At 57.1% G+C, this 16,592-nt stretch overlaps 6 protein-coding genes across 6 annotated transcripts; 2 read left to right on the top strand and 4 right to left on the bottom strand.

The window, feature by feature from the left end:
* Positions 1 to 284: 284 nt before the first annotated feature.
* On the bottom strand, positions 285 to 1,817 carry BKCO1_4000047 (alcohol dehydrogenase; the record flags this gene model as incomplete). Its single annotated transcript, XM_020275457.1, has 3 exons — positions 285 to 391; positions 612 to 900; positions 978 to 1,817. The coding sequence occupies 3 exons, from the start codon at positions 1,815 to 1,817 to the stop codon at positions 285 to 287; spliced, it is 1,236 nt and encodes a 411-aa protein (XP_020128433.1).
* An 886-nt stretch (positions 1,818 to 2,703) lies between these two features.
* On the bottom strand, positions 2,704 to 5,799 carry BKCO1_4000046 (uncharacterized protein; the record flags this gene model as incomplete). The annotated part of the gene is made up of 1 exon (XM_020275456.1): positions 2,704 to 5,799. The coding sequence occupies one exon, from the start codon at positions 5,797 to 5,799 to the stop codon at positions 2,704 to 2,706; it is 3,096 nt and encodes a 1,031-aa protein (XP_020128434.1).
* A 347-nt stretch (positions 5,800 to 6,146) lies between these two features.
* BKCO1_4000045 (palmitoyl protein thioesterase) lies at positions 6,147 to 7,118 on the bottom strand (the record flags this gene model as incomplete). Its single annotated transcript, XM_020275455.1, has 1 exon — positions 6,147 to 7,118. The coding sequence occupies one exon, from the start codon at positions 7,116 to 7,118 to the stop codon at positions 6,147 to 6,149; it is 972 nt and encodes a 323-aa protein (XP_020128435.1).
* Positions 7,119 to 8,084: 966 nt separating this feature from the next.
* On the top strand, positions 8,085 to 10,621 carry BKCO1_4000044 (zn 2cys6 transcription factor; the record flags this gene model as incomplete). The annotated part of the gene is made up of 6 exons (XM_020275454.1): positions 8,085 to 8,378; positions 8,452 to 8,543; positions 8,602 to 8,695; positions 8,906 to 9,129; positions 9,191 to 10,352; positions 10,406 to 10,621. 6 exons carry the CDS (start codon positions 8,085 to 8,087, stop codon positions 10,619 to 10,621), a joined length of 2,082 nt encoding a protein of 693 aa, XP_020128436.1.
* Positions 10,622 to 12,048: 1,427 nt separating this feature from the next.
* BKCO1_4000043 (amino acid permease) lies at positions 12,049 to 14,201 on the top strand (the record flags this gene model as incomplete). Its single annotated transcript, XM_020275453.1, has 7 exons — positions 12,049 to 12,223; positions 12,357 to 12,468; positions 12,549 to 12,675; positions 12,748 to 12,905; positions 12,961 to 13,140; positions 13,209 to 13,843; positions 13,960 to 14,201. 7 exons carry the CDS (start codon positions 12,049 to 12,051, stop codon positions 14,199 to 14,201), a joined length of 1,629 nt encoding a protein of 542 aa, XP_020128429.1.
* A 1,030-nt stretch (positions 14,202 to 15,231) lies between these two features.
* BKCO1_4000042 (uncharacterized protein) lies at positions 15,232 to 16,260 on the bottom strand (the record flags this gene model as incomplete). The annotated part of the gene is made up of 1 exon (XM_020275452.1): positions 15,232 to 16,260. One exon carries the CDS (start codon positions 16,258 to 16,260, stop codon positions 15,232 to 15,234), a length of 1,029 nt encoding a protein of 342 aa, XP_020128430.1.
* Positions 16,261 to 16,592: the final 332 nt, after the last annotated feature.

Here is a 16,592-nt window from a genome sequence, read left to right as displayed (position 1 = left end):
TGACAGAAGAAAACGATGGCTGCGGCGCCCGGGCGACGTATGCAATCGGGGGTTGTGTGGGGTATCAAAGGGCGAGGCCGAGTGGTGTTGGTGGTGCAGCGCACCAAGCGGGCGACATGTTTTGCGCGGCCGGCTCGAGCGACCGGACGCGCGACGCGTCAAGCACAGAGCAGAGCGCGCAGCGCGTCTTAGCGCCTTGGCACTATTACATTTCCCAATCTGGTCTAGTCTCGTTCCTCCCCTCTTCTGGTACTCGTCCCAAATGCACTGAAACCATAGCTAATTCAGAGGTCGGTGTAGACTATTCTGACCATGCCGATGGTTGAATCGAAGGTAAAGGACTTTTGGAGATATTGGGCCATCAGCATTCCCTTGACGCTTGCCGTGCTAGCTGCGTTGGGAATCTATGTATGTATGTACATGTTCGTCCTTATTATGACAGGATGGAAGTGACGAATCTGGAATATGGCGACTGGCTTACACGAAGGAGTAACTGAAAGCATGAAGCTGTAACACATCCTTTGTTGTCTATTGGTTTCCGCCTACTGGTTTCATGCTAGCGTTGCTCATAAGCCCATATCCGTGCTCCTGCTGCCGTATTCACAACTTACTGCTCTCGCCCTCCTTCGCCGCGATCTCAATGACCAGCTTTCCAAACTGAGTGCCATTCTTCATGTCCTCAAACAGCCCATCGATGGCCTCGATGTTGTCGATGCCCGACACAACCCGCGAGATGACGGGCTTGAGCTTCTTCTCCTTGACAAAGTCAACCATCTGCTTGAACTCGAGACGCGACCCCATGGTCGAGCCCTTGATCTCGATATTCTTGAGCACCGCGCTCATGAGGAACGGCATCTTGGGCCCGAGCGTCATGCCATACGACACGATGACGCCACCGTTCTGCGTACCCGACCTCTCGTCAGCAATCACTTCTTCTCTCTACAATATCCGTTCCCGAAACCAGCACGGGCACTCACCTTCAACAACCTCACCCCCTTCTCCACCACATCTCCCCCCGCCCCATCAATAATCGCATCCAACTTCCCCCCCTCCCCAATCAACCCCTGCAACCTCTTCTCCCACCCCCCCTCCTTATAATTCACGCCGCCCACCGCCCCCAACCCCTTCGCCCTCTCAATCTTCTCCCCACTCCCACTCGTCACGAACACCCTCGCCCCCAACGCCCCCGCAAACAACACCGCCATGACCGCCACCCCGCCCCCCACCCCCGTCACCAACACATTCGCCGCCTCCCCCTCCCGCACCCCCGCCTTCGTCACCACCGCCCTCCACGCCGTCAGCCCCGTCAACGGCACCGCCGCCGCCTCCACGTCGCTCAGGTGCGCCGGCGCCTCCTCCACCTGCCCCGCCTCCACCACCACCTCTTCGCACAGCGTCCCCACCGCGTTCGCCTTCGTCCCGCCGAGGATCGCGTAGCCGGTTCGGCTCTCTGGACCGGCCGGGTCGCTTTCCCACCCGGTGCCGGGGTTGATGACGACGCGCTTGCCGAGCCAGGGTGAGCTGTCGGCGGCGCGGGTGGCGGCGGGGTTGGTGGGGTCCGCCGCGTGCACGGCGGTGACGGTGCCGCAGCCGTCGGCGAGGAGGGGCACGGCGAAGGCGGTGCCCGGGTAGAGGTGCTGGCGGATGAAGAGGTCGCGGTGGTTGAGCGCCGCGGCGGCCATGCGGATCGTGAGGAGCGTGGTGGTGGGGGAGTGGGTGCCGGCGGATGGCGGCGCGGGGAGCGTCAGCTTCGTGAGCGGGTAGTAGACGCTGCCGGGCTTGCCGTCGATTTGGCGGATGGCGATGGCGGTGGGCATGTTGCAGGTGGGTGGCTGCGAAAGGGCGGGCGGGTGGTGATTCGCTTGGTTGACGACGTTTTTTCTTTCTTTCTTTTTCTTCTTTTTTTTCTCGAGATTGCTTCGTGGGTGGTCGTGGGGTTTGATGGTTGGAATGCGGGGCACAGTCGGTGGTGGGCGGTATTGGGAGCCGGGCGAGTCGTGGCGGCGCGGCGGGATCAGGGAAAAAAGATGTTCTTGGTGCTGCCGGTTCGTTTTGGGACAGTCGTGCGTGATGATATATGGATTTGCGAGGGCAAGCCGAGTGATTAGTCGTCAGTGATTAATGGTACCTAGCTCCGGATCGAGGGGAGTTGGATGCTTAGTCGACGTGGGGTTGGTCGTGAACCCCACAGGGCTGCCGAGTCGGTGCCGAGGTAAAGCGTCATAGCTTTAGTGGCTGCATCCGGGCCTGCAGGGCGCCAATTGATACCAAGACATTATTGAGTTCCCGAGCTTCCGAGGTAGCTGTGAAGGGTTAAATGTCTTGTTGGCATCATGCAGGAACGGGCTAATGCTTGGTGCTCTATGCTGACAAATTGCAGTCCACTTCACAGCTTCAATAATCTCAATCTCTCAATAGTTCACGGAGGATCTGCTTCTTCAATACTGCAGTGTTCGAGGTCTTCTTGAGGAATGGTACTGCAAAGTTGCTCTAGGATTCTCTAAGGGCCGCTGTTGCCTGACCGCTGTCCCCGACTCAAGTACTACCACAGGAAACGGTTATTAACTGATTAGTCCTCGGAAAAAAAGATTTCGTGAAGTTGAACCAACGCAATGCGAAACAAAGCAGAAACGGAATCTGACTACGGTACAAATTCGAAACTCCAAGCTGAGAAAGAACAGAACTTTGTATTTTGCGACACCATCAGATCCTCATGCGCAAGTATAACGAATTTCGAAGCTTCGAAATTTTCAGAGCTAGCCTCCGTCGGAGAGATGAAGGCGGAGGTGAAGGTGAAGGCGGAGGTGAAGGTGAAGGCGGAAATGAAAGTGAAGACGGAAATGAAAGTGAAGACGGAGTTGAAAGTGAAGGCGGAGGTGAAGGTGAAGGCGGAGTTGAAAGTGAAGGCGGAGGTGAAGGTGAAGGCGGAGGTGAAGGTGAAGGCGGAGGTGAAGGTGGACGTGGAGGTGGAGGTGAAGGTGAAGGCGGAGGTGAAGGTGGACGTGGAATAGGAGCCTGAGGCGGAGTAGGAGCCTCAAGCTCCTCTGTCATGCCGAATAATTGGTGAAACTGGTCCTTCGGCAGTGATTCTTTGAACACATCTGCGGCAGGTAGGCGGTGCATTGTGAGACTGTTATTGATGCGAGTTCCGAACCTCACATTTGGATCTGCTCCATGCTTGATCAACTCGATAAGCGTCTCAAGTGTTTCAGCGTTCAGCCATCCAAGATCGCGTTTCCTTTCGAAACCTTCCTTTATGCTGTGGCAGTATTCCAGAAACGTTATCCAGGGCGTGACAACTCCTTGTGCGGTCGCATTAGGCAAGTTCGGGTCTGCCCCAAACTCCAGGAGTATACGGACCATGCCGGGGTCCACACTCTTGTGAGAGGCCAGTAAGCCGGGATAGCTGTTCGGTGTAGGTCCCAGCGCGTAATCCAGGTAAGACCGACCAATCTTGCGTCTAAGAACAGATGGATGCTCGGAAAGTTTCCGCTTTACGTATAATCTCTGCCCCGTTTGGATGGCAAGCGCCAAAAAATTGTCCGTGTTGGTGCGGTATTTCCCGCCAAGTACGCTTTCCGGGCGCTGATTCGTCCAATGACTTTTTGGTCGAAATCTATGGCCTTGACTCTTGTTCAAATGATCGTCGAGCTCGTCAAGAAGGTCGACTTGCGCAACGCGATTGTGAACTTCTACCTCATGTGTGTAGTACAGGAAGTCGTCCACAAGTCGAAACATTTCCGAATGCTGGGCTACTTTGGGAAGTGTCTTGATTTTGGCGAGAAAGCTTCTGCAAATCGAAATTCGAGGCTCAAATCCCGGCGTTCTTTCGTGGAGCATGACAGAAACATCGCGCGATCCTTCGAGGAACTCCTTGACAGTACGATGGAGAAAGTTTACTGTGGTCGTACAGCACGAATTAGACATGCGGAAGGGACCGACCTCTAGGAGATCTTTCGAGCGAGCGTGAAGTCGTCTTCTCATTCTCTCATAGAGATTCCTCTGATGCTCGAGTAGCTCGACTTTTCCCATGGCGTAGTTGGAGTTTTGAATCTCGACATCTAAGAAGTGGTAATCCAGGATGGAAAGAGGTTCATGAGCGGTGAGAGCGCACTGTAGGATCCTTGCGGATTGGGTTTCATATGCGGGCTCAACCGATCGAATTGATCGCTCAAATAGCTCTTCGAGTCCTTCCGGCAAGGCATCGAGACGTCTTTGAAGTTCCGCATAAGTGTCCTGGCTCTCCAGTCCTTTGACCAGAGATCTGACGACAAGATAGACCCATAGAAACACTCCTTGGGCCTTGTCAGCGATCTGCGCAACGAGGGGTACGCAATCTGGTTCTCGCATCTGAAGACTCCTGAAATCCGCGTTGTTTTCGAGTGTACCTCGTACGTATATTTTCATGTCGTTGATGGTGAGATCTTGCATGAAGACTTTTCGATGGCTTCGAGAAAGCTCATCCAACACGAAAGGCCATGGGCGTGACGACAGACAGAGCTTGACATCCGGGGAGGCGGAAACATCCTTGAGGACTTGAAGCAGATCCTTGTGGTCCCCGTTTTTAACGCTCGGCTCGAATTCGTCCAAACCATCCACGAAAAAGCACAGTCTGAAGGGAAGTGACGACTGCTGTGCAAGTGCTTGAAACGTGCGAGAAAGCTCACGCAGAGTCCAGACGTTTGACCTCTCACTAATGTCATTCCAGCGGTCTGGGCAGACGGTCGGAACCAGCTCGGGGGCCTGCTGAAAAACCTGGAAAAGTAAAGAGCGCAGTAGTCCTTCTTGGGACTTTTGCTCCCGGAAACCGGCATTCCAGAAAAAGTGTGACGCGAGTATGATTCTCTTCGGCCCTGCCCATCGTGTGAGGGCTGCCGTTGTTTCTTGCCAGCGGCAAAGGCATTTCATCAAGGTGGATTTGCCAGAGCCAGCTTTGCCTGACACCCAGAAGATCCCGGCTTCGGCTTCGAGCCATTTTTTCAGCTGGACCCGCTCATCGTTGAATGCCCACTCGAAAGTTCTAGCGTGAGCGGGTTTTATCTCTTCAGATCGCACTTTGATGGTGGCGAAATGAAGGCTTCGAATAATCGCTTGCTCTTTCGGCGCCCGGATTCCCGCCTCGCCAAGTTCGGCCATCCTAACGGCAGTCACGAAGCGATCATGATTTTCCCCGTCCGTGTGGAGTTGTCGAATTTCTTTGATGATCTCAGATTTTGCCGTGTCAAGCGCGTTTGCTGTCTGGATTTGGAGAATTCGGTTCTCGTGGCAGATGTCGGCAATAGTCCTCGCGATGTCTGATTGTTGGTTGCTTGGTGAGGTCAGCATTGCCCAAATTGTAATTATGCGCCTGTGGGAGTCTAACCTGAGCTGGTTCAAGACGTGGGCGTTGAGACTGGCCCTGAAAGATTCCAGGCGGCTTTGAAGTGTGTCAACTTGCTTTTCTCTCATGGACGTACGCAGCGCCACTCGAATCGATTTCAGCTTCAGATGGCGAGTGCCCTTGGGCAGTGTCAGTGCTTGTAACAAATCTAAAAGTTCGTCAGACGTCCTTTGACAGGCGACTGCCAGTTCAGCGAGACGTTTGTCGTCGTTGGAGACATGTGCCGATGGATTGCGAGGAATCGTAAGCGGTTTAGTGAGTTCTTTCAAGTCGAGGGTGATCAGCTCTAAGTCGACGTTGTCTTGGATTGTGCCGTTCGCTGAACGATAGATCTCTTTGCCCTCCCGTACAAGCTTGGTCGCGAATTCGATAAACTGCAGGATGTTGCCGGCGAAACTGATCGCTGCGAAAGGGTCCATTATTGCTCTCTAGAGTGAGAAAAAAATTATGTCTCGTGGCGGCAACACAGTGAGTGCCAAAAGAAACTATCTTGAGATCACCTAGCCAGACTTTATCACCGGTGATTTCGGGCTCAGCCTTGCCACGTCAGTGTCGACGGGAAATTGTCCTCAGCTGTGCCGTGCTGCGCCCACTACTGACCCCACTGCGGTCGATCACTGGACGAGGCTGACACGAATTGAACCGAATTCCCGGGGCTTCGCGCCTTGTCAATCAACCACCCACTTCCTTTCAATGAGAAGGGTTCCGCGACGAACCAGAGGCACAAGGCGTAGACGAATCGATTATGTATCCATGGTTGACTTCTTTACAACTCCCAAGCTCCCAGCACTTCCTGGAAGACCGACTTCTTGCTCACGGGTCCAAAGTATTCGCGGAAAGCATGCTCCAAGTCTTCCTCATTCAAGCGCATGTGCTCGCCGGTAACGTTTTTGAAGACCAACGCACCCTTCTCATCGAGTTTCTTCAGCCCGATCCAATCCTCCTTGTAAATCGTCCTATCCTGGAGCCTCGTGACCTCCTCCGACGTCGCATTGACCTCGGCGAACCAGCCCGTCTCCTTGGGTATGACCGTGGTGTCGTCGGTAAAGACAAACATGACGAACTTTTCCAAGCTCGCCAGGTTCTTCTTGTACGTCACGTTCTTGAGCGCGCGCTCATTGTTGATGTCGGCAAGGAAGTTCGAGTGCTCGAGGTAGGCGTCGGACCCGAGGCCTGTGGTCTCATTAAGCTCGCGGTAGTACTGGGCGGGGACGACGCGGTTCTGGACGAAGCCGCTCCAGGCATTCGATCTCAGCAAGCCCATGGCGCCCTTGCACAGCCAGTCGGTGGGGCCGCAGGCCTGGAACTTGGCGATGCCGTTGTGCTGGCTGCCGAAGGTGACGAGGCTGCGCACGGGCGGGGCGTTGCACCGCTCGACGTAGGCGCGCAGGAACTGGCCGCCCTGCGAGAAGCCGAGGGCGTCGATGGCGGGGGCCGATGACAGGATGGGGTGGGCGGCCAGGTCAGCGCAGACTTGGGCGAGCTGCGTGGTCACGTTGCCGAAGAAGGTGGCGGTGCGGTCGCTGCCGGCGTCGTTGTCGAGGCGCACGTTGTAGACGAAGGTGCCCGGGTGTATCTTCTCGGCCAGCTCGCCGACCTCCTGCAGGCCCTCAGCCAGGTAGTTGTCGCCCAGGCCGTGCCATATCACGAGCGGGAGCGGGTCGGAGGAGGTGGTCGCTGGGTGGGCGGTGCAGGGTGAGAAGAGGGCGACAAGTGCGGCGAGAGCAGTTGGGCGCATGGCGGGCAGCTGTTGAGGTCCTGCTGCGATACCGGAGCGGCGGCGAGGAGGGTGGTGTGAGGGGTGATGCAATGTTTGAAAAGCCGAATCACAGAAGCAGAGCTCAATGAAAGGTCGGCTGTCTTGCTGGCATGAGCGTTGAACGAGATGGAAAGCTGGAGCTCGGTGATGACGCGCAAGAGACGGATGGGGACTAGCGTAAAAGCTTATCGATTACGGCTTTGACACATGCCAGGAGCCCAGATGTGTCTTGGCTTCGTCGAGTGCTCCTTATGCTCATGCATCCATTGCGGTTTCTTCCTTCGCCCTACGGTGGCAGGCTGCGCCGAGAGAAGAGCTGGCGGCTACCAGCAGCCTGATGAACAGTATTATTCATCAGCCTTCATGCGCAGCAAAACCGGGTTGCTGGTCTCGACTCGAGGCAATGACCCAATAATTTCGGCAGCTAGCGTACTGTGCGAGAACCACGGGTGGAGCTCGCGCCGCATGTGGCTATAGGGGACGAACAGTATAGGCGTGGCTGTGCGTCGAGTGAAAAATTCTGACGCTGGAGACCCAATCGCAGCAGGGCTCAGACGAGAAGAAGCGCGGCGGTGACGGTGAGGCTGGGCAGTGGCCAGTGTGCAGCCGGCGGGTGATTGCAGGCTTATTCATGCGCATTGCGTCGAGCAGCTGGCGGAGCTCGTCGTCGTCCAAGCCGTGGTGTGATGGGGATCGATCTGGGCTCGGCGCTAGCCGCAGGCCGCAGCACCGACGGCGCTGATCCTGCGCGAGGTTTGGCGGCCAATGGACTTCTGGCGGCCCAGAGCGCCTTGAGTTGGTGTGGCGCCCGATCCTCCACACCCGCGCCCGCTGCTTCGCTCCCTTTGCTTTTATTCCCGGGCGGACCCTCTCCAGGCGCAGCTGTCCCCAGAGTCTCACACCCATGCAGCGCGCGCGGAGATCCTCACGGTGACAGGAGGAGCCATGGCCACGTCGGCGGATGCGGCTCAACCCGCCGCCCTTTCCGCTGCTGACCTCGCGCCCATGCCCACGCCCCACGCGATGGACCAGCAGCAGCACAGCAACCACCACCACCACCCAGACGACCACCACCACCCGCCCTCTGCACCCTCCGCAGCCAGCGCCCCCGACCTGACCCCGACCGCCTCGCCCTCCGCCGACGGCCACCCCCACCCCCCGGACCACCCGCCGCGCAAGAAGCAGAAGCGCAACAAGCCGACGCTGAGCTGCGATTGCTGCGTCGAGCGCAAGACCAAGGTGCCCCCGTGCCCCCCAGCCGCCCCAGTGCGACTGCCCCAGTGCGACGGCCCGCGTGCTGACAGCCCGCCAGTGCGACCGCGGCCGCCCCCATTGCCTGGCCTGCATCAAGCGCCAGTCCGAGTGCCGCTATTCCGAGGTCGCCAATCTCATCGCCTCTGCCGAGTAGGTCCGCGACAAGCCTCGCTTCGTGACTCGCCCGCTGACTACTGCCTGCCCCCAGGCGCAATGGCGGCCGCGCCACCAGCAAGGCCCGCAAGAAGGCCATGGAACAGGCCCAGCTGGGCGTCGTGACGCCCTCGGCCTCGTCGTCAGAGGTAAGTTTGCGCTCTGTACCGCTTCGGCGTCTCCCGCTTCAGCGTCTCCCAGCGCGCCGTCTCCCAGTGTGCCCAAGCCTCCAAGCCTCCAAGCCTCCAGTGCGAAGATGATCACGTGCTCATGGGTGTTGCAAGCATGCCTCGAGCCGGCCGCTCTCCCATTTCCTATTTCCTTATACGCTTCGCTCCTTCGAGGCTGTCATGCATCAGGATTATGGATTCTGGATCTACTCCCATCATCCGGCAAATGATCTGCTGGGGCTGACCGAACTGCATGAGCATCAGGGTTGCCCCCGCCCGCAACAGTATCGCAGCCAGTCAACCTCGTCCACTTCCTCATCAGTTCATCAGCTCCTGTCCAACGTGCCCTACACCAAGCACACCCCGTCCTTGGTCTTCGGCCTGGGCTCCGAGCATCCCTTCTCCAACTACTGGTACGGTTTCGATTTCCATCCCCGCCCCCTTGGCCTCGCTGCTGACACCCCCCGTGTGCAGGACCATGCGTGGAGGTCTGCAAGAAGTCATAGGCGTGCTGCCTCGCCGGGAACAGGCCGACATATTGGTTGCAAAGTACTTCGAGGCTGTCGATCCCGTCTACCCCATGATCCACCGTCCCAAATTCGACGCCGACTACGAGCGCTTCTGGTCGCTTTCCCACGAAGAAAAGTGCCAGGCAGACTCGGCTCTCCTCGGACTGCACTTCGTCGTGTATGCCATGGGCACCCAGTTCATCCAGATGCCTGACCCACAGGAGCGCGCCCAGATAGCCGAATTCTACGTGTCGGCAGCCCACCAGGCTCTTCGCATATCGGGATACCTCAGCCGTATATCTCTCCGCACGATCCAGGCAATGGTGCTCATCAACTACTTCCTCATGAACAACAACCACGCCTCGGATGCGTGGTCTTTTGGCGGAGTTCTGATGCGTCAAGCGTATGCGATGGGCCTCAACCGTGACCCTGAGCTCATCGTGCCACGGGCGTCAGCACTCGAGAAGCAGCAGCGGCGGAAAGTCTGGCAGGCCGTGTTATTCCAAGACACTTTCCTGACTGTCCTCCTGAAGCTGCCGCCAACCGCCACCATCTCGGACGTGCACGTAGACTCTTTGACGGACGAGCCGGAAGGAGAGCACGACAACGGAAGCAATGCCAGAAACACGCCGGACCTCCTACCGAATCCGATGAGGATAAGCAACATTGCACCTCCGCCGACCAGCCTGCTCCCGCACGAGCTAGCAGATCGCAACTACATCCGCACCATGTGGAAGCTTGCAAACCTGGTGCAGCGCAACATCTGCATCCCGAGATCGCTGAGCCGGCCACTGACGAACTCGCCGCGGGAAAAGAGCAACCTACTTACATCGTTCCGATCTCTACATGCCAACATTCCAGCCAGCATGGCACAGGACATCACCAAAGAGTTCGTCGCGGCCAACCAGCGGCTTGCGAAGCAGATGCTGTTCTTCCGTAGCAATTACCATCACTGCGTCATGCTCTTGCTGGCTGACGAGAACGAATCGTGTGGGGTCAAATGTGACGTTCGTGGAGCGTTGGAGTCGGCCAGACTTGCCATCCACGCCTTTGTCGATCTCTGGGAGTATCTGAGGGTTGACGCGGGAGTGTGGTGGGTGTTTCAGCACCGTGCGTTTGAAGAAGCGGTATGCAAATCCCCGCTCAAAGTTGGTGAAGATTGTCTGACAGATTCCTTCAGCTCATGATGGCGCGCCTGCTTGTGATTCAACAACAAGAAGATTCGCCGTATCAAAAGCAGACCAAGGCGCCGATCGAGGAGCCGTTGCTGGTGGCGGCGAAGCACGACATCCGCAAAGTCATCGAAATCCTGGATCACGTGGGTAGCGGAGCGCCCGAGATGCAAAAGACCAGGACCGAAGTGCTCCGAACCGCGTTTGAGGACATCGCATGGTAACGCTACACGTTCATATGTACCTTCTGCCTTCCAGCTTGTTATTCTGTTCTTCAGCTTTTCGTCGCGCCGGTACTTATGGGTCCAGCTCTGGTGTATATGGCGGGAATACCTGACAGGCTTGGTCAACACATGGCGTTGTGTGGCTTTTTGCTGTGAGATGCGAAGAATATTTGCATCTAGTCTTGTTTTTTTCCATTCACGCCCCTATGGCAAGTGTATATATTGTTCGTTATATATAACACCGTGTCTTATAAGTCCCTCGACGAATAATTGGAGATTGATTTGCAGTAGTGGAGCGATGCGTCGTGCTCGGGGAAGCAGGCGAGAAAAGAGCACAAACGAGCTTCCAGCCATATTTGTGTCCACCCCGCGCTTGCCCAGCAATGCTTGGCCCTTCCAGTAAAAAAAAAAAAAAAGCAGTTTCCATTACCTATTCACGCTTCCAACCTTGCGTTTAATTTTGCCTGATTCAGTTGGGCGGGATGTCTTGGAGCATTTAACCCACGGGCTCCCAAGCAACCCCCTCCCCTCCCCTTCCCGCCGTAGGCGACGTCGCAAGCATGGGTGCCAAGGGCTCGGCATTCTAGAAAGACGTTCCTCCCGCCGTGATAACTGCACGCCAAGCCGGTCCAGGGCGTCATCGGCGGCAGAACATGGATCATTATTCCTTCCCTCCGCGGCTATGCATTTGCCAGCAGGAGTCGCTCGATGAGTACCTACCGGTAGTCCGGGCTAGCTACGACGGGATCACACCGGGGGGTGGTTTACTGTGTAAGTAGCGGTGCTGTAGTCGCGCCGCGTCGCGCCATGCGGCGGGGTTGAGTTGGGTAAGCATGTGTATGTGTGCGTGGGGTGGGGAAAAAAAAATACAAGGGAAAAGAGGGGGGGAGGGGGAAGAGAGTGCGCTTGTGGGTGTAGAAAAGTCACAAGCCAGCGACAACCACCGACCGCCCCCCCCGGCCGACGACGACCCCCCCAACCATGTTCTCGTGGAATGGCGTGCTCGCTCGACGGCAAACGCAAGCAACAACGTTCAGCCCTACCTGGCGCAGAAGCTTGACGGGCTTGGAATGGGGGCTTCGGCTGCCAAGGCCAATCGCCGCGTCCAACAAAAGCACGCCATTTTGCGTGCGTTATCGCCGCCTCCTCTCCTCTTTGCGCCGTCGTGCAGCTGTGTGCGACAAGGGCCATGTCCATTTCGCCAAGTGTTGCCCAGAAAAAAGCCCGCTGTGAGCCAACACGGGTTTGTCTCTGGCTAGGTATCTGCGCGCGCACGCACACGGTCAGGCTTTTTCTTCCCTTTTTTTTTTTTTTAATAGGTGCTTTGCGGCGGCGCCTTCGACGTGTAGAGTGATATCCAATCCTCCGATCGATCTTCCACCAGCTCGTTCCCCTTCCCCTCTCCCTCCCCCCTCTCCACCGGCAGCATGGCCGACTCCGACATGAGGCAGAGGAAGAACGATGACATCTTCATCGACGGCGCCGAGACGCGCTCGGATGAGTCGCCCGTCAATAATGGCGGCGGCGGCGGCGACGTCGAGGCGGCTACGGGGCTCAAGCGCGCGCTCAAGTCGAGGCATCTGCAGATGATTGCCATCGGAGGTGAGTATATCTAGTGAGATGCCGGAGCTGCAGCTCCCCCCGTCCTTGCTCCCTCTCGCCCAGCAGCCGGCAGCGGCACTCAGCCAGAGCTGGCTGGCTGGCTGGCTGACTGACTGACTGACGTCTCTCCCAGGCATCATCGGGCCCGGTCTGCTCGTCGGTTCTGGAAATGCTCTGCGTCTCGCGGGCCCCGGTGGCATTCTCATCAGTTTCTCGCTCGTCGGAATCATCGTCTTTTTCGTTATGTAAGAGATACTCCGTCTTCCCCACGGGGGAGTGTTTTCGTCTGTGCTACCTAGTAGACTGACGGACGGCCCGCGCACAGGCAATCCCTTGGAGAATTGGCTACGCTGATTCCTGTTACCGGCTCTTTCACCGATTACGCTGGCCGCTTCATCGATCCTGCGCTTGCTTTTGCCCTGGGCTGGGCGTACTGGTACTTGTGGGTCACGGTGAGTGATGGCTTTTATTCTTCGTTGCCCTCGTTTCTGGTCGTGCGTTGTTGCTGACTGGAGGTTGGCTAGGTTCTGGCGAACGAGTACAATGCCATCTCTCTTGTGGTCATGTACTGGACCGACGTGGTGCCGCAGTGGGCATGGATACTGATCTTCTGGGCTCTCTTCATCTCGTTGAGCATGCTGGGAGTGCTGGCGTACGGCGAAGTCGAGTACTGGCTGTCCTTGTGAGTTCTGCCATCCATCACGAGCAAGGCATCCTTCACTAAACCCCCCTCGCAGGATCAAAGTCATCTCCATCTCCATCTTCTTCATCCTCGCCATCTGCATCTCCTCGGGCGGCATCGGCCCGCAGAAGATCGGCTTCAAGTACTGGGAAGACCCAGGCGCCTTCGCCGACGGCATCAACGGCGTCGCCCGCACCTTCGTCATCGCCGGCACCCTGTACGCCGGCACGGAAATGTTCGTCTCCTCCCCCCCCTCTCCACCCCCTCCAAACCCATCCAGCACCAGCGTACTGACCTCCGCAGGGTCGGCATCACAGCCGGCGAGTCGTCCAACCCGCGCAAGGCGGTGCCGCGCGCCATCTCGCAAGTCTTCTGGCGCATCCTCATCTTCTACATCGGCATGATGTTCTTCATCGGCATCCTGATCCCATGGACGGACGCGCGCCTCATCGGCAAGGGGTCCAAAACCGCGTCGTCGCCGCTCACCATCTCGCTCGCCGACGCCGACATCGCGCCCGCCGCGCACCTCATCAACGGGCTCATCGTCGTCTCCGTCATCTCCGCCGGCAACTCGGCCCTCTACGTCGCGTCGCGCACCATCATCCACCTGGCCCAGTCCGGCATGGCGCCCCGCTGGATGGGCCGCACCAACGCGGCGGGCGTGCCGTGGGCCGCGCTGCTGGCGTCGAACGCGTGCGCGTGCATCGCGTTCTTGTCGCAGTCGTCGAATGCGGGCGTGCTGTATGAGGCGCTGATCACGCTGTCCGGCGTGGCGACGTTCATCGTGTGGGCGGTCATCGAGTGGGTGCACATCCGGTTCCGGCAGGCGATGGTGGCGCAGGGGCAGAGCGTCGAGGAGCTGCCGTTTAAAGCGCTGTGGTATCCGTATGGCACGTATGCCTGTCTTGCGGCGAATGTGTTTTTGATCTTCTTCCAAGGTGAGTGCGTCAGTCGGCTGCTGGGATCCCCTCCGACCTCCCCGACCGGCGCTGGGTATGGTTCACTGGTTTGTTTTGGCTGACCTTTTCTCCTTTTTTTTTTCTTTCCCGGTTAGGCTACACGGCTTTCCTGAACCCGTTCAGTGCGCAGGACTTTGTTATCAACTACATCCTGATACCCGTCTTCATCCTGCTTGCCGTCGTGTACAAGTTCTGGAAGAAGACGGAGTTTGTCAAGCTGGAGGAGATGGACATCTACACCGGCCGTCGCGAGGATTTGGGACCGGCCGGGACGGAGGTCGAGGAGGTGAAGAAGCGGTCGCTCTGGTATCGGGTGAGGAACTTGGTCGTAGGGTGAGCAAGAGACGGGAGTCGATAGGTGGTGATGTGTGAGTGTGTGGATGTGTATGCCTTCTGTCCCGAGCCAGTCGCGCACGCACTCGCAATGGCTGTCAACCTTTGTTTACCATCACTTCCGCAACTCGGGCTCATACTTCTCTCTTTTGCCTTCCTCTCGTGACATTATTTTTCCCCTATTCTTCACCGTCCCGTCATTCCACTCAGCTCGAACACCCACCTGTCCGCCCGCCAAAAAAAAACCACCATAAACAACCCAAGCCATGACACCACCACCACCACCGCTGCTGAAGCAGAAGCAGACGCTTCGGCCCGCTTAGGTAGGTCCAGCGCCACCACCGCCTTCTTCCGCGCCGACCGCCGCCCGTCTTTCCTCAAAGACGCATGTACTACGTCTGAGGTGAGCAGACGTGGGACCGACCGCTCGTTGCGGTCGTGGTGAGGAGGGCTGAGGACGGGGGAGGATGAGGAGGAGGATGGGGGGGTGGGAATGGTTGTGGGGGTGGTGACGATGAGAATGGGGACGGGGGCGGAGGCGGGGAGGGCTCGGAGACGAAGAAGAAGAAGAAGAAGAAAGGATGTCGGGGTTGTGAGATGAAAGCGGTGGCGGCGGCGGTGGAGGTGGAGGAGCGGAGGAAACAGAAGATGGAGATCCACCTCTTTCATGACCCGAGCATGGAGGTGTACGACGAGCCGTGGGAGCTGTGCGAGATGACGCTGTTTGACTTGCCGAACGAGAAGGTGGCGGCGGCGGGAGGCGAGGATCCGAGAGTGCTGAAGGATGCGACGTTGGCGAGTTGCATGTGCGAGGATTCGGCCGTGGTGATGGCGGCCATGATTGAGAGGGTGTTGGGGGAGGGGCATGTTCGACGTCTTCCCGTCCCACTCTTCCTTAGGGAACTACTAAACTCTAGCCTCTAAAGACTACTGAGTTATATTTTCGGTAGGACGAGAGAAAATTGTTTGTATCTACTATACGGCTCTTTAATCTTTCCTCGGTCATTACAAAATTTGTTGGAAGCTAACAGCCGTCAGACAGGCTCGCCACACGTGACGTGATCCCAGTTATTTATTTTCTTACACCTTCTATCCCAATCTTGGCTGGCAAAACGGCAATTCCTGACAAAAAGGCAAGCCAACATGACGAAAATAACAACCCCAGCGCAGATGGGCACCACAATGGAGAAGACGGTGAGGCCATAGCTGGCACTATGGAAGGTAGCATTCGACTGCAGCTGGTTCGTGGCAAGCCCCACCTGCATTGCCGTCAAGACGATGACCACGTAGCCCGAAATGCCTATTATCTTGCCAAAGTTGTCCGCGACGAAGCCTTGGTACTGGCTCTGTGCATCCACTCTCGAAAAACCACGGATATATGCGCCGTCGGCGAAGCGGTAAATCTTGTTGAGCCGACTGAGCCGGAGCTCGCCGTATCGGTACCTAGGGCTGATGGAACCGTACGTGTGGTCGTTGACTGTCGCCTGGGCGATCTTCTTCCAAGCCGGCCATTCCAGCTCGGGTGGAACAAGTCCGTTCGCCCGAGCAATCAAAAAGTCGCTGTGGTACGCGATAAGGGCCGTGTATGAGAATAGAAAGCCGCGAGCCGCCATGGCCAGGTCCATCTGCGCGGATACTGTTGGGTTCGAGGCGGATGGCGAGGGTGCCTGTTGTTGGAGCGCCCGCTTACCCTCCTCGTGCGACGTGCAAATGTTCGATTTCCAGAATACCGAGTCTAGAAGGAATTGAGGCAAGGGCTTGAGGAATATTCGATCTTTCGACCAGACAAGGTGGAGGTCTGGCTGCTCAGTGATCGTAAGACTACGACGGAGCAGGACCTGATGATGCAGCGGTCGTGGAGGGACTAGCCTTCCACTCATCCATAGCCATTTTTTGACCTTATCGATCCTCTCGACTGAAAGTTCTTTTCGCAAGAAGTCTTTGATGCAGGAACTGGGGGCGATGAGGTTGTCTTCTTCGTCTCGAAAAGTTGCGGGTAAAAGGTCTATTTCGGAGGCGTTTAAACTGTGTTCAAAAGGTGGACGCGACAGTGGGGGTTCCATCTCAATACCCAGCCGAGCCTGCTTTCAATAAGGAGTAGATGAAAAGGACAAGGGTGGAAGAGTGGAAAGCCTCATTACTGTCCCTCTGGGGGTCAATTGAGAGCGACGATTTACACAGATTCACAGCATACGCTTCCGTTTTAGTCCATCTACCGAACACCTTCCGACTTTCAACATTCTGGGGCTTCATCATTCAGCTGCGGCTGAACCCAACGGGCCTCAACACTCGCGTAAGTCCAATCGTGCACAACAGTCAAACGATGCCAAGTTCGGGGCGATTGGAACCGACCGCTCTCCACGTCGCAAGTGCCAACACATCCATCCTGCAACAC

This window comes from Diplodia corticola (genome assembly GCF_001883845.1).
Source record: "Diplodia corticola strain CBS 112549 chromosome Unknown scaffold40, whole genome shotgun sequence".
NCBI lineage: Eukaryota > Fungi > Ascomycota > Dothideomycetes > Botryosphaeriales > Botryosphaeriaceae > Diplodia > Diplodia corticola.
The sequence above is the reverse complement of the archived record's forward strand: the minus strand, read 5'-3'. Positions and strand labels throughout refer to the sequence as shown.